The sequence below is a fragment of the Oratosquilla oratoria genome, chromosome 11 (assembly GCF_046742065.1).
Source record: "Oratosquilla oratoria isolate Oo_2021 chromosome 11, ASM4674206v1, whole genome shotgun sequence".
Taxonomy (NCBI): Eukaryota; Metazoa; Arthropoda; class Malacostraca; order Stomatopoda; family Squillidae; genus Oratosquilla; species Oratosquilla oratoria.
This window is the reverse complement of record NC_134787.1, coordinates 19956595-19973620: the sequence shown is the minus strand read 5'-3', so window position 1 is coordinate 19973620 and position 17026 is coordinate 19956595. Positions and strand designations below refer to the sequence as shown.

Sequence of the window (17026 nt, the reverse complement as noted above, 5' to 3'; positions counted from 1 at the left end):
GCCAGGGTCGTTAAGCTTTTTAAACGAAATGCTTACGTTGACATATCTGGATGATCTTTACATGTCAGGTCTCACTGCATAATAACACATGTGAGTGGTGCTACTTCGTGGGATTTGGTATAATGTGGTGATACCATTATCACGGAAAACAGCATGATAGGATTTTTACCAAGGGCCAATCACAAGGCTCAAATATTGTAAGCCAAGCCTTATAAGGAGGTACCTACAGGGTTACCGAGGTATTCTTAAAGCTTGGAGACAAAAAGGAGAGCAGACGCTTCGCTACCACTCCAAAGCCCAGGTCAGTAGCTCAGGTCTTGTCAACTCCACCCAAAAACATTCCACTCTCACTAGAACTAAAGAAATAAAAACCTAGAATCTTGTCGACTGGTTTATACTCCCACCGCTGCCACCACTGTCGCGTTCTTGGTGATGAAGTCTTCGGTGATAATAGTATCACATGTTGACAATAATAGTAACAGCAATAATAACAATAATATCAATAATAGTAATAGTAATAATAACAATAATAATACTCAAAGCAAATTATCAACAAATAAAAGGACCATTTCTTGCAGTATAATAACAACACCCACGTCAATAAACAGATCGCCAATACAGAAACAAAACATTTCCCAGTTCCTAACTACACATACGCTTTAAGACCTGACAGACTGACGGGCACATAGACAAACAGACCGACGGCTTGTCGCGCATACACACTGACGGGAGCTGTAGTGGCTGTAGAGACTGTCCTGCCCTCAGGCAGTCTGACGCAACTCCTTGTGTAAATTACATCTGTCTGGAGCACCAACCATCGTCTGGCCTCGTCTGTGTCATCCACCAGTATAAAAATCTCATTAAGGAGTGCCTCTCTCTCTCTCTCTTTCTCTCTGTGTGTAGGAGAGGGGAGCGGGAGGACGGCGAGGGGAAGGGGGAGAGGGCGGGGTGGAGACGAGGGGGAGAGGATGGGAGGGATATTTGGAGATGACAGGGTGGGAAGCGAGGAGAGGGGCCGGGGGGGGGGGGCAGATGGTGAAGGGGTGGAGAGGACGGAATACAGACATGAGGAGAGGAGAGGGGAGGGGAAGGGGGCAGAGGGTGAAAGGAGAGGGAGGGGGAGTGGAAGAAGGAAATGGGAGAAGGAAGGGGGATAAGGGAAGTGAAGAGGGGAGGAGAAGAAAGGGAAGGGAAGAGGGGAGGAAAAGAAAGGAAAGGATGGGTAGAGGGGAGGGGAGAGAAAGGAGGGAAATAGGGTAGGGAGCAGAGAAGGTAAGGGGAGTGGGGAGAGGGAAAGGGAAGGAAAAAGGGGTGTAGGAAGGAAAAAGGGAGACGGGGGAAGACGGGAGAGAGAGAGGCATGAGGAGGGAGAGGGAAGATGTAAAAGGTGAGAGGAGAAGAGGAGCAAGAGGAGGAGAAGAGGAGAGAAAGGAGGAGAGGAAAGGAGGGGAGGTGGTGATGGGAGAGGAAGAACACTGGGGAATTGTAAAAAAAATCAATGGGAGAACGAGAAAACAAAGAAACCGGAGAGAGAGAGAAAGAAAGAGAGAGAGAGAGAGAGAGAGAGAGACAGAGAGAGAGAGCGTGCGTCTGTCTGGAAATCCCAGACCGAGTAGACGAGACGGGACGAGTCAAGCGAGACCAAGAAGGGGGAAGGAGGGGGTGCGACAACCCGCCGGTAATGGGGGGAAACTCATGGATTTGGGGGGGGAGACAAGGTGTAGGAAGGATCAAGAATGAATGAGAGGAAAACTCTGACAACCTCGAGAATGATGATGAAGGAGAAGGGATGGAGGAGGAGGAAGGGGAGGAGGAAGAGGATGATGAGGAGTAGAAGGAGGAAAAGGATGATGATGATGATAAGGAGGAAGAGGAGGAGAAGGAGGAGGGGGAGGATGGAATTAAAAGAATGAAGAGAAAGGGAAAGTGAACCACAAATACCGAAGAGAGAGAGAGAGAGAGGAAAAAAAAAAAAACGGCAGAGGGGGAAAGTGAAGGCGTAGGCGGCTTATCCCCACCCCGCCGAACTTCCTCCCCACCCCAACCACCTCCACCCTCCCCCACAACCTCCGACTCGACCCAGCGCGACGCGACAGTCGACCAGACAGAAAAGGGAGTCCGGAAAGTTTCCCCACCCCGCCTTCTCCCCGGAACCGGTTGACCTGATCTGACCTTTGCCGGAATGACCTGAAATAATCTTTTGACCTTTTCAGTCACACAGGCTCAATAAAATCGCCCAGCGCTGACCTGAACCACAGGACTTGATGGGCTTTGTCCACGAGAGTCCTTTGGGATGTCTTTGAGCTCACCTCACTTGGGTCACCTGTGATGACCTCGTCTGGGGTCAAACGAAACGACCTTTGACCTGGAATGACCTTTGCGATGAAGTGATACTGACCTTTTGGGTAAATGGGAGGGACAACCGAAGAGACCACTGACATTGAAACTATAGTACTTGGATCAAACAGGGGTCACGCTCCCTAGGGACCTCACTATGCTCCACCACAAGGGTCCCCGAGCTGAACAAGATCCTCGAGCGTCAGTCAGAACAAAATATATAAAGACTTTCGAGTGGCACTGTATTGGTACTGCGAGGTCGATCGCCACGTTTGAAGGGGGACTCGATGGGTCGAGACCCATTTCAGGGTCATCGTGTTAAAGGCGTTAAACACCTTTACTGTGACGTCATCGTCACAGCCGTTCCTGTGACAGGTGCACCTGCAGTGTCCGTTTGGCTTCTGCTGTCAGCAAAATTTCTTTATACAAAACTTCCCGCTGAGGCGAACACCCGGAACAGTCCAGAGGACACGAACCCGAGAGGACTGGGTTTTAACGTTCACTTGAAAGTCCTTTAGTGCCACCCCTACGGACCAGATCCACTCACTATTTTGTTATGATTGGATATACCCATTCCTTTCTGCTCTCCTCTCTTGATATAATTTCAACCATTTCGGAATGCCGTTATCTCCAAATATAGAAGCGCTGGTTACCGGAGATTAGGGGGATGATACGTCACGCTTGGTGCCAAAGAGTCCGCGTGACGTCTTTGTTCCTTCACGCCAGAACGTCCTCGCCTATGGCCTTCTTGTTTATTCGTTTTGTTATTATTGTTCATTTGTTTTGTTATCATTTGTCTGTTTGTTTATTATTATTTGTTTGATTCTCATTTATTATTAGTTATGTCAATTTATTATTATTTACTATTTACCTGTTTATTATCTAACTATACCTTTGCATTTATTTGATTTACTATTCACATTATTATCGTTATTTTTATTAATCTATTTGTTTATCATTATGATTTTTTTTCGCATCCGACCTAGATATGGACCAAAAGGTCTCCTGTCGGCATCCTCCGCCTTTGTAATCCTTTGTAATCCTTTGCGTATCCTTCCCTGTGACACTGTTGTGCCTTTCCCCATTGGCACTCCACGTAGAGCCCTCGTTTCCCTTAGGACTACAGTCAAGGCCCTCCTTGAAAGTGGCACTCTCTTGAAAAAGACCTAGAGTGGCTCCTTACACCGTGGCACCTTTGTATGCAGGTCGGGTTCCTTCTCCATTGGCACCCTCGTCCAAAGAAAGGTCACAGTGCCAGTGTCTTCTTGGTCCCCGGCACCCTTGCTTCCTTGGCCTCAAGAGTCTCTCTCCACGATGACCTCTCGCTTCTTTGTTGGGGGCTTGCCGATCTGTGTTGGCAACCACGCTGTCTCTCCTCCTCCTCGTCCTCCTCCTCTTCCTCGTCCTCCTCCTCTTCCTCCTCCTTCTTCTCTCCCCCGGCTCCGCATTCCAATTTCTGTGCTGCATGGTTTCTCATGTTTTCCTCCCAACTTCCGCTGTTCAAACACCATCACGCGTTTGTCCTCTTCCCTGACAGTGTCAGTGCCAGTGCCACTCTCCTCCTCCCCAACCAACCCCTCCAGTGACCTCGGATCACCTTTTCTTCTTAAAACGAGGTTCCTCTCCAGCAAAACCAAGAAGACTCCTAAATCCCATTGGAGGTCTCCTTGTTTCCCCTTTTTTTCGTTTTTTTTTTTTTCGAAAGTGGACGAATTCGCGGGTTGGCGAAAAAGAGCAGAATCATGATTTTTATTGAAGCATCTTTATCAAAAACTGACCAGAAACTGGGAAAGTAGTTTCGTTCAATTTCCTCTGAACTTTCACGGAAAATATGCGACCCTAACCAACCGTGTGTGTGTGTGTGTGTGTGTGTGTGTGTGTGTGTGTGTGTGTGTGTGTGTGTGTGTGTGTGTGTGTGTGTGTGTGTGTCTTGCTCTTCCCCCTCTCTCAGCCTAAACCCCACCCCTCCTCCTCGGCGCCTCCCACTCCCTCCCGCTCCCCTACACTCCCCCCTCACCCAAGCCACATCCTTCCTCTCCTCTCCTCCCGGCCACCTCCTACTCCCTCCCTCCCACCTTAACTTTCCTCCCATTTTCCTTCTTATCCGAATCACGTTCCGTTTTCTTTCTTCCGCACGCCGCTCCCCATTTTCTTTCATATCCAAGCCCCTTCCGTTTTCCTTCTTATCCAACCCAATCACGGATTCCTCTCCTCTCGGTCACCTCCCACTCCCACTGCTCCCAGATGACTCCCTACACTCCCTCCTTCCGACTACACTCTTTCTTGCCAAGCCCCCATACCTCTAAACTACACAACAACCAAAACTTTTACCTCCATACCTCCTCTAAGATTCCCTCCAAAGAGTCCCCGGTTCACAACAGCCTTCCTCCTCCCTCCCTCCTCCCACTCCCTCCTCCACACTCCTTTAAAACCTGAAAATCCCCTAGCTTTAGGTTTGGCAAATAGGGACTCCTACTAAGACTCCTACAACTCCTATCCGTGTCCCGGCTTGCTGAGAAGCGAATCCCTCCTCCCTTCTCCTCTTCCTCCACATCCCCTCCACTTCCTCCACAATACTCCTGACGAGGGGTTTTCGTCTTCTGAACTCAGCATCACTTTCTCCTCATCTCTGGGAGGAGAGAGGATGCTGAGCCTCGCATTTTTCTCATTCTCTCACTCTTACTTTTCACCTTCCTCCCACGTCACAATATATGTGTATATATATGTATATATATATATATATGTATATATATATATATATATATATATATATATATATATATACACACACACATATACATGATCTGCATCTTTGTCTTCTCTCTCTTCATCTCTATACTTCTCATTTTCCCTTGAAATCAACTGATACTTCTCTATCACAGGCCTTGCCTCTTCTCTAATTCATTTTCCTTTTCGTTCTCCTCTTTCTACTCTATTTTCCTTCTCTCCCTCTCTCTCTGTCTCTCTCCCTCTGTCTCTCTACCTTCTCCCCGCCCACCATCTACCCCACCAAACGTCAAAAGCATCCTCGATTCCATTTTCCCTAGTGATTATACATATCCACTAGTCCATCCGTCTACAAATTGAATTATTCGTCTGGCCAATCACGAGAAGAGAGAAGAGAGGAGAGGAGAGAGTATTTACTAAATCCACATCAATCGGAACCTTTTGTCATTTGCACGTTACACGTCGTCAGGTGATTTTATTCACGCGAGGGGGGGGACCATCCCTTCGTAGCAAAGGATCCCTGACTATTCTGCGAGATAGTTCACTAACTATCCACCATCCCCATAAGCATCAGACACCATTCACCTCCACCTCCACCACCCACCCCATCCCACCTCGCCACTCTCCTATCCATCTCGTATCGATTCATCCACAGTCCACCTCTCCGGCTCCACCTTGCTCCTTCCACCATCCGCCTATTCCTCCCCCGCCGCCTCCCCCTCCACCACCTCCACCTCCGCCACCTGGCCAGTCCCGCAGCAGTCTCACACTTGAGGACACAGCGAGCTACGCGGATGGAAGGGGGCGTGGTCACTCCCCCGTTGAGGAAGAGGAAGGGGAGAGGGAGGGGAAGGCGAGGGGGAAAGAGGAAAGGGAAGACGGGGAGATGAAAGGGGAGAAGGAGGGGAGGGGAAAGGAAGGTGGGGAGGAGACGAAAGGAAGACGGCGAGAAGAGAAAAGGGGAAAGGGTAGGCGGGGAGAGGAGGAGAGGGGAAAGGGAAGGCGGGGAGAAGAGGAGAGGGGAAAGGGAAGGCAGGGAGATGAGGAGAGGGGAAAGGGAAGGCGGGGACGAGAGGAATGGGGAAAGGGAAGGCGAAGAGAAGAGGAGAGGAGAAAGGGAAGGCGGGGAGGAGAGGAGAGGGGAAAGAGAGGGAGGGATGGGGAGAGGGAGGGATGGGGAGAGGGAGAGATAGGGAGAGGGAAAGGAGGGGAGGAAAGAATAGGGAAGGGAAAGGGAAAGAAGAAATGCAGGTAATGGAAGGGAGTAGGGAATGGGAGGAATGGGGAAAGGTGGGGAGGAATGGGGAAGGGTGGGGAGGAATGGGGGAGGGGAGGGAATGGGTGGTGAAGGAAAGCCAGGGCAGGGACGAACGGGGGAGAGGAGGGGAGGAGAGAGCGTGAGGGGAGGGAGTACGAGCGACGAGAGGAGGGACAGGGGGAGGATGGGAAGAGGAGGGGAAAGGGGGAGGGGACGAAAGAGACGGAGGGGAGAGATGGAGGGAAGGGAGAGATGGAAGGAGGGGAGATATGAAGGGAAGGGAGAAATGGAAGGAGGGGAAGATGAAGGGAAGGGAGAGATGGAAGGAGGGGAGAGATGGAAGGAGGGGAGAGAAGGAGGGAGCTGAGGGATGGATGGAGGATGGTGAGAGATGGAGGGAGGGAGGGGAGAGATGAAGAGAGGGGAGAGATGGAGGGATGGAGGGGAGAGAGGGAGGGATGGAGGGGAGAGAGGGAGGGATGGAGGGGAGAGAGGGAGGGATGGAGGGAAGAGAGGGAGGGATGGAGGGGAGAGAGGAAGGGATGGAGGGGGGAAATGGAGGGGAGAAATGGAGGGATGGAGGGGAGAGAGGGAGGGATGGAGGGGAGAGGGAGGGATGGAGGGGAGAGAGGGAGGGATGGAGGGGAGAGAGGGAGGGATGGAGGGGAGAGAGGGAAAGTGGTTCCGAAAGTAGGAGAGAAAAAGGATGAGATGAAGAATGAAAAATATAAAGAGCAAAGGGGAAGAGAGAAACATATGGAAAAGGAGAGGAGGCTGAGGGAAGCGAAAGAGAGGAGGATGGGGAGAGAAAAGAGAGACAAAGAGAACGCGGGAGACCAAGGTGGAGGAGAAAATGGAAATAAAAAAGGAGAAAATGTTGTCGAGGGAAATAACGAGAAAGGAGGAGAACAAAAGCCGAGGAATGAGAGGGGGAGAGAGAAAACAAGAGAGACGGGAAAAGAGAAAATAACGTCAGAGAGAAAGAGAGAGAAGTAAAATGGGATGGGAGAGAGAAAACGGGAGAGGGAATAGAAAATGGGAGGAGAAAAGAAAATGGATGGGAAAGGACGAGCGACTAAGAAAGAGGAGGAGGAGGAGGAGGAGAAGGAGGAGGAGGGGAAGAATGACAGGAAGAAGAATAAGGGAGAGGAATGTGGAGGAGACAGGAAGAAAATGATGGAAGATGGAAAAGGAGAAACAGGAAGATGAAGGAAGAATAAAGGAAGAGGAAGCGGGAAGGGAGACGAGGTGAATAAGGAGAGAATGAAGACCCTCAGAGGAAAAGGAGGAAGAGGAGGAAAAGGAGGAGGAGGAAAAGGAGGAGGAGGAAGTCAAAAAGAAACGAGAAAGGAGGACCAGGGAAAGAAAGAAGTAAGAGGGAGGTGGAAAGGGAGAGGGGACTTGGAAAAGGAGGAAATCGAAAGGGTAGGGGGGATGGCGGGGAGAGAGAGAGAGAGAGAGAGAGAGAGAGAGAGAGAGAGAGAGAGAGAGAGAGAGAGAGAGAGAGAGAGAGAGAGAGAGAGAGGGTTACATCCATATACATCGAGGCCTTACCGTTCATAAAATATACAATTAGTTTTCCGATCATTAACACCAGTCTCGGGTAAGAGCAGACTCCCCAGGGGTGAGGGGTGAGGGGGAAGAGGGGAAAGGGGAGAGAGGGAGAAGGGGGAGAGGGGTAAGGGGGGAGAGCGGAAAGGGGGGAGAGCGGAAAGGGGGGAGAGCGGAAAGGGGAGAGAGGGGGAAGGGGGAGAGGGGTAAGGGGGGAGAAGGGAAGGAGGAAGAGGGGGAAGGGGGTGGCAGTGGTACATGGAGGGGAGGAGGGGGAGGTAGGTGGTAAATCTACCAACCCTCCCTCCTTTCCTACCCCTCTGACACTTGTTCAATGGAATATAATGTATAACAATGGAGAAGCGTGTCGACAGGCGGCCCTTTGGTCCATATCGAGGCCAGTGTGGATATAAAAAATAAATAAACAAATGAATAAATAAATGGTTTATTGTTAATAACCCACTGTACAGGCGCCTTCCATACAGCAGTGGTCAACCTGATGACGTCACATCTAACGTGTTATCAACATCAATGACCTAAAACATGTCCCCTCGTTCTCACAAATGCTATTTATTTCGTTCGGACGAAGACCGGGAGAGGTACTGCTTTTGGTCGAGTTTCATTGTTTCATTGTCAGCAACAGCTGGATCGTCGACATGTGGGCAATGGTCTCCACGTGATCCCATTAAATTTTGGCCGTAAATGGGCCAAGGTCAAGTAAAAAGTGATGATTGTTTTTTTCTGTAACTTCCTCAAAAATCGTCCGATTGTCTTCAAACCAATTTCAAAGTAATCCTTGTCCTATTTTTCAATTGCATTTTTATGGTAGAATTTAAAAATCCACAATTTATATAAACGCAAAAACCCTAATTAATTTTTTTTTTTTCAAAATACTTTTTTTTAATAACTATTGCTATGAATTCCTTCCCCCCTCCACCTTCCACTCCCCTCCTCCTACTCCACCACCTTAACTCCACCTCCCCTCCTCCTCCTCCACCTGCAGTGCTACTAATCCTTTCCATTCCCTCTCTTCCTCCCTCAGTCCATCAGCCATTAGTTGAATGTTTACCTTATATTATGAAGTGCTGTTTGTACTCTTCCACTCCACTCTCACTCCCTCTCCCCCCACCACCACCTCTTCCTCTCTCCTCCCGGCTAGGCTTCTACCCTCACCGCCATCTTGAACGTCAGAGGTCTAAACAAGAGTAGGTCTGTTGACGTCGGAAAGGAAATGATACGTGACGTCATAACGGTGAAATTTGTTGTTCTATGTAACCAATAATTTCAGTACGACCGGATCCTGGAAGCACGTTGTACCATGCATTGTACAAGATAAGATAAAAAAGAAAATAAATAAAATACAACCTATGACTGGGTTGTAAAACTTACAACACTATCTGCATCTCCGTAAAGACGCGTCGGTTGTAACTTGCAACCAATGATGACGTAAACACGGGACGAGTCGTCTTCCTTGTGGACCTCCATTTTCCCTTTCATCTCATTCCCTCTGACCATTATCCTTCTCTTCATTCCACCGAGCTCCCGACAACTCTCATTATCCACATTCCACTTCCTCCTCCTCCTATGCCTGCACCACCTCCTCATTTTCCTCCTACACCTCCACCACCTCCTTATCTTCCTCTTCATCCTCCTCGTCCATTCGTTTTTCGTTTGCAAAGTGTCGCAATCACCGCGCAAATTTCTCTAATGCTTTCCTCTCTTTTCCATTCAAAATCGCTTCCTTATCCTCCTCCACCTCCTCTTCTTCCACCTCCTCCACCTCTACCTCTTCTTCCTCCATCTTCTCAAAATCTCTCCCCGACCGTCCACCAGGGGCCGTGTCACTCTTAAATTTGAATTACTGAACTACCAAATGCCCAAAAGAACCCTCCCCCTTATGCACTGCTATTGACAATCCACCAATCCGTCGCCCCAGGAGACCCACGGCCCCACAATTAACCGACAACAGTCTCAAAGTCACTCAATGTGTTGTTATTGTCAAGGAATGGCTTGAGTTGGGGAATTATATGACAAGTTTTTTCTCTTCTGTGATGCTTGCTTATGGGGCAGTTTGTGTCTATAGCCACGACCATCCTGTGTTGATATCTTTAATGCACGATGTTGATTTTGCACCTTCCAGCAGAATCCTCTTCTGTACTTCAATAATGTTTAATACTATGTGCTACATACAACCACAACAACGACAAAAAACAAATAACTGGTTACATGAAATGTAGCATTTATGAGAACAGGTACGAAGATGTCCTACAAAAACAAATAAATAAACAGATATATATCTGAATAAGTGAATTAATGAATGAATGAAATGAATAAATGAATAAAAATTCATTCAAAACTCGAATGCTCTCTCCACCTCCCTTCCACCCCCTCCTCCCCGACCGATTGAAGTGAACTGTTGCATTCGGAAGGTCTTCGATATTCTCGTCCTTCCTTTCACGCTAAACCTCCCCTTTTCATTTTTTTCCCTCTCTCTTTTATGTTTTTCGTCGCAAAATTTTTCCGCCTCGGTGGTGAAGTCGTCCTAGACTTTGTGTCCTTTTTGGCGCGTCCTCGCTCTCCCAGAGTCGTCTTGATCTCCTCCATTTTTCTTTCAACCGTCGTTTTCGTTCGACGCGCCATTTCGCGCCATCCAAACAAATAACAAATTTCCTCTAATTTCTTTACCTTTCACAAGCGACAACACGTCAGCAAGATTTCTAAATTTGTCACAAAAAAATCTGAAAGACACTAGGTGTGGCAAACGGGTAAGAGAGCCAATCGAAATCAAGTGATGGTAAACGGAAACTGTGAACTCCCCATTCTCGAACGCCTCCCCACGTCAGAGTGACGGGTGGGACGACTGTCAGCAGAAAGCACATAAAATACGCGAGCGGATTTGTCTCCACACGGAAGCAAACTGGAGGTGGTAAAGTTGGCAAGGGAGAGAAAGATGGTGGCAGGATGGTAAGGAGATGGCAGGAGAGTAGCGAGATCACGCCAACGATCACTTTAGCCCAAACTGCTTGAACTTGGCAGCGATGAAAACTGTGACAATATTTGCTTATTTTATGTCTTCTTCTATCAGTTGAATCAAATCGTCTATTTGTGCGTGTGTGTGTGTGTGTGTGTGTATGTGTGAAAGTTTTGACAGCAGTTGTAATGTTTATGGTATGTTGGTGTTGGTGATGGTGTCTGCGATGGCATAGGTGATGATTGTGATAATTTACAGCCTTTCTTCTGGGTAAAGGACCAATAGCGGGTACTCTACTTGTGATGCTCCTCATATTGGTGACTTAAACCTAAATCCCTTACGCAAGGAGACGCTTAACGGTGCTTATCACTTTCACACACGGCTCGTCGGTGCAGAGGTACACTTCTCGACCTCTTAATCAGTAGCCTGAGTTCGAGTCCCACTCAGGAAAAAAATCAGCTTTGCTGCACTGCGGGCCGCCACTCCAACACTGGTTGGCAATGAGTTGGGTGTGTGTGCGAGTATGTTAGGTCACAGCATTACCCCCTACATCGAGCCACATGTGAGCTCTCATCCGGGAGGGTAATAGCTGTCGATTACGAGTCCTACACGTGGCGAAGAACGGTGATGTCTGACACACACAATAGACTTTTTCCACTTGCACGAAAACCAGGAGAAACGCAATGGGCACACTCGTAGTTTACGTCCGAACAAACACACACAAGCAAACACAAACACGGGAGAGTGACTCACGTACATTCATGAAAAAACACAAAGGCCCATTCTAACACGCTCATGCACAGGTGAGTACGACATCCCTCTCCTCCTCTCTCTCTCTCTCTGGGTGTCACAGACATACTGGAAGGGTGATTTGTAGCACACCCTAAGTATTATGAGAGCTCCAAGCAACCTATCAACTTGGTTCTGAGTACAACCAGGCAATTCTATTCAGCCAAGGGAACGCCTTCGCCCCACTACCCCGTCTGAAGCGATAAGGTTCTTCAGTCGCTCTTCTTCATTGGCATAAATTTTACAACTTTTGTGTATCTTGCTTTAGAAGAAAGTAGAAGAAAAACTTTTGCTAATTTAGCAAAAAGAATCCCCCCAATCCCACTTCCACCCTCCCCCAATCCCCCCGGGACCATGGAAGACGTTCCTCCTCCTATGTGCTTGCTCGCCGCTCCTGCCAGCGATGAGAAAGTTCGTTACGTTTGAATCTAGTTCGAACGGGCCAATCAGAGCGCCGCGCGTGACTGACTCAGATAACCGTTATTATGATGTATCCATTTCCGTCATTAGGTCATTCGTGTGCGTGAATGCGCGCGTGCGTGCGTGTGATATGGGAATGTAACCATGGAGAAAGCCACAGGAGAGAAATTATATATATATATATATATATATTATATATATATATATATATATATATATATATATATATATACTATATATATATATATATATGCATGTATACTGTATATATATACGCACATATACTATATATATCCAGTATATGTACCGTGGCACTACACAGAATCAGTGCCTCTATCTTGCACCAGGAGGCCCTTACCTGTTGTCCAATTGTTCACGTTTGCCCTGCGTTCTCGGATAGCCAATGTTGGTGAATAAAGGAAGTCTTACATACCTGTTAGCCTCCTCCAGCGCGGCGAGAAGTTTGAGGTCCTCCTCAGAAGGATCCGCTCTTGTGGGGGTGGTGGCGCTAGTGGCGGTTGTGGTGGTGGCGGTGGTACCTGTGGTGCTGTTATTGTTATTGTTGTTGTTGTTGTTATTGTTGACGACAACGTCCGGGGCACTCATGGCTGCCTGGAGAGCGTCGGCGGAGGGAGGCGCCCCCACGCTCGAGGTGGAGCTCTTCCTCGAAGGTGGGTCGCTGGAGGTGGACGTCTTTCTGGAGCCCGGGATGCTGGAGGCGGACGTCTTTCTGGAGGCCGGGGTGCTGGAGGTGGAGCTCTTCCTGGAGGAACTAGCACTCGAAGTTGAGGTCTTCCTTGAGGAGCTGGCACTTGAGGTGGACGTCCTCCTCGAGGAGCAGAAGCTTGATGCGGAGCTTCTCCGGCTGCTGCCTCGACTGTTCAAGCCGATCCCGTTGCTGACCTCACCGTCACATCTGCAAAAGAAAACAAAGACGCCAAAGTCAGTCACCATCAACACAACAATAATAATAATAACTATAATAATAATAATAATTATAATAAATAGCAATAATAAATAATAACAATAATAATAATACATACATACATATACCAAGGCCTTTTCCCCCTTCCAAGGGAGGTAGCCAAAAAGGGAAAGGCATAAAAACACTCCCACCCATTTCATCCCTAAATACACTCCACACCCCTCCCACCCTTCCTCTCATCTGAGCACCTCCTGGATGACGGGTCATCGCTGCACCCTGCCCACCGCCCTGGGTCAGAAGCAGTGTCGCAAGACACAGTACATCCACAGCAAGGCCGCTTCATTTAATTGGCGACCCCCCCCCCCTCTCCGTCCCCCTTTGCCCATTCCTCCTCATGCTGTCACAACATCATCCATATACAACCATTCTCCACTCACCTCTGTCTTCCGTCCTCTCCCTTCCTTCCTCAACAGACATTCCCCTCTTCCCCAAAGCCCCCTTCACCCCATCCATCCACATAATAAATAAATGAAAATAAATGAAAATAAATATCCTGAACTACCGACAACAATTGGGCCAAATTCAAATTTACCAGTACACTTGCTAAAGATGAAAATTATATTCAACATCGCATCTGTCATAGACAGCAAATTAACAATTGCCAGAACTAACTCGCATCTGAGAAAGACACGAAATAAACACCAGTCTGTTTTATAGCGGCATCTGCAGTAGACAACACAAAAATACCTGTCAAAATCACGATTGCATCTGCCAAATACAAAATAAACACGCACGAAAGGAGTTTTCGCAAGTAAATTTAAACCAAACAAATAAATCAATCAATTAATCTATAAAGAAATAAAACAAAGGTATAAACTAATGAAAGACCAATAAAAACAGAAATACTAATGTCTACTCTCGAGTTGCAAGAGAGAGAAAGAGCAAAGAGAGGAAGAGAGAATACTCCCAATAACCGGGTTCGACTCCAACAACAACCAGTGTCTGTCACTCCCCCTGGCAATCCAAACACACAAGGCAAAGGTGACTGCTTCAGCTGAGCGTTTCCTCACGAACGAACGGACTACTATCGCGAGCGGCTCGCGAGAGTAGCTCATTATAGAGTAAATATAAATGAATGAATGCTTAAACAGAAATAACAATAAATATAATTAAATCGTGGCTTTATCAACAGAGTCCCAATTCAACTCAAACGAGGTTAAACAAGCGATAATAAGTATTTATAGTCGACATTTACACCGGCATATGTCAAGCCCTTCAGAACGGTGACGTTATATATATATATATATATATATATATATATATATATATATATATATATATATACATATACACATATAAATATATATATATATATATATATATATATATATATATACATATATATATATAAATATATATATATATATATATATATATATATATATATATATATATATGTATATATTGCAAAAGGGGGGAAATTTTAATACGCTGAGGGGGGAAGGCGAAGTTTCTTTCCACTCCTTCAGACAGAATCCGCCCCTCCCCTTATAAGTTAATAAAATCGTCTGCTCTTAGCCAGAACAACATCTATAAAGAACGTCACTACATTAAGGGATTGAAGTCATGAACAATAGTCATGCACGGAGTCCTCATCACCGTGTACCCTGACTTATACGTTGCTGTCTATAACCTCCTGAAGAGACTTTTCAACACTAAAATGAATAGCTAAACATCCGCGAAGTACCACTAGTTTTCGGTTAATGGACTCACTTGGGGAACTCTAAGGTCCACTAGTGGTCCACGGACCACAATGTAAAAAACCGATACACTAAACAATCGTTTATAACTTCGTTAAATTTGTGTCACAACAATGGCGTCATCAATGCCACAGCCCACGTTAACTCTCCCATGTCAATGATCGTGTTTATTCTGGGTGACGTCAGGCGATTTTATTAGAATTAGGGAGCACCCTAAAGGCACTAGGGGGGGTCAATGAACCCTGAAAATTTGCCCACGCCCCCCCCCCTACTCACCCCTAGAACCTCCGCCTGGCGTGGCGTGACCCCGCCATATCAACAATTCGACCACGCCCACTGTCAACACACACTAAAACCATCTAACACCTTCCGTACCAGGTGGCCCTTTGCCTTTTATCACGCCTGCCGTCGGGTGATTTTATTAAAATCCTTGTCAACCTCTTCGACAGGTGATGTTTTGATTTGGCTATGGTGATAGTGGTCATAGGATAGTTGTGATAATTGCACCGAATTATTAAGTCAGGTACAATCCTTACACCCTATCTTCAACCTCCCCCACCCCTCACAACATCTAACTTACCCACCCACAACCACACTACAACCTCAGACTACCTCTCCCACCTCCAAGCACCCATGCCCGTACCTTTCACTTTCAACCAGCAACCTCTACCCCAACCCCGGACCCCCCATGGCATCCGCCCTCGCTCCCTATTCCTAGAAACAGCGAACAATGGCACCAAAATGGCGGAGTCACAAGTCTGGATCCTTCCTTTCCCTTCCTTCCTTCCTTCCGGGAGGCACCCCAAGACCCCGTGCCAGGCTTTGGCACCGTCTCCTGAAGATGGGAGACCTGGCACTGCCAGGGTCCAAAGCAAGACAGAAGAACGTGAAGAAAAAGAATAATTGGAAGAAATGCAGAGAAAGGAAGGAAAGGAAGGAGAGAAGGGGAGCCAAAGGAAGAAGAGGAGTGGGAAAGGGAAAAAGAGGAGGGGAAAGGGAAAAAGAGGAGAGGGGGAGGCACTGGAAGAAGAGAAGGGGAAGGACGAAGAGGAGGGGTAAGAAAACAGAGAAGAGGGGGAAGCACGGGAAGAAGAGAAAGGGAAAGAAGAGGAGACGGGAAGGAAGAAGAGGAGGGAAGTGGAAAAAGAGAAGTGGGGGAGGGAGGCACTGGAAGAACAGAAGAAACTGGAGAAACTTGAGGTGAGGTAGAAAATGTCTGCCGTTATAAGATATCATTCAGTCGAAGATTCTTTTGAGGTTTATTTACAACCTAAACTCCTTCCTGCCGTCAGGTGATTCTGTTCGGTCAAGGGAAGGTTTAAGTCGGTTTACGGGGAAGGGACGCATTTGTCCGCGTTAGGGATGGCATGAGGGACGATTTGTCCCGCCCCCCCCCCCCCCACGAACGCGCGTTGTGCAAGCACAAACATCAGTTGTGTTCATATGCCTTTTCATCAACTCCCACACAGACACACACATGCAGGGAAGTCATGTGCAAGTCCTCATTCTCCTTTTTGTCTTTTGAAAAAATAATAATAATAATAATAATGAAATAAAATAAAATAAAATAATAATAATTATAATAAATAAATAAAAAATAATAATAATAATAATAATAATATTGAAAATAGAATAATAATAAATAAGCAAAAAGGAAATAGAAAAAAGATAAAAATAAATGTGATATGATAATAATAATAATAATATAATAATAATCATAATAGTAATGCAATGATAATATCAAACTAATTACAATAAAATAATAATAATAATAATAATACGCACAAACACGTCCATGAGCTTAAAACGATACTGAGTACAACATATTTTCCTAAGGTAACTAAAACCCACAACACACACACACACACACACACACACACACACACACACACACACACACACACACACACACACACCTGTTCGCACACACCCACAAGCACACGTGTAATAATACACGTTACTTTGGGTTTTTAAGGACTGGAAACCCAGGGCCCCTCAGTCGTTGGCAACGGTTCCTGGTATCTCTGGGTAAAAATAAATCAATTGTGTATCGTTTCTGAGTGGGTCTGTTTCTAAGTCACCAACTTACGGTAGTACGAGGAGGAGACCAGTCACCGGCATTCACCTATCCTTAATTGGAAAAAAAGGAAATATTGACAAAACTATTGGAGAAACCCTAAGGCTGGTCCGGGCACCGAGTGTCAGTTTCTCGGGGCTGCAAATCCAGACGACGGGCGACAGAGACTGTTCTCTATGACGTAGGACCACATGTGCGTATGTGTGTGTAT

The 17026-nt window shown here is 46.9% G+C and overlaps 1 protein-coding gene across 5 annotated transcripts in view; it reads right to left on the bottom strand.

Moving 5' to 3' along the window:
* Positions 1–17026, bottom strand: part of Evi5 (ecotropic viral integration site 5) — a 466869-nt gene that overhangs the window by 199672 nt on the left and 250171 nt on the right. For all 5 annotated transcript variants that reach the window (XM_076192393.1, XM_076192387.1, XM_076192388.1 and 2 more), the window contains one exon: positions 12487–12969. In XM_076192393.1, the coding sequence (XP_076048508.1) occupies positions 12487–12969 (483 nt within the window). The remainder of the gene's footprint in view (positions 1–12486; positions 12970–17026) is intronic.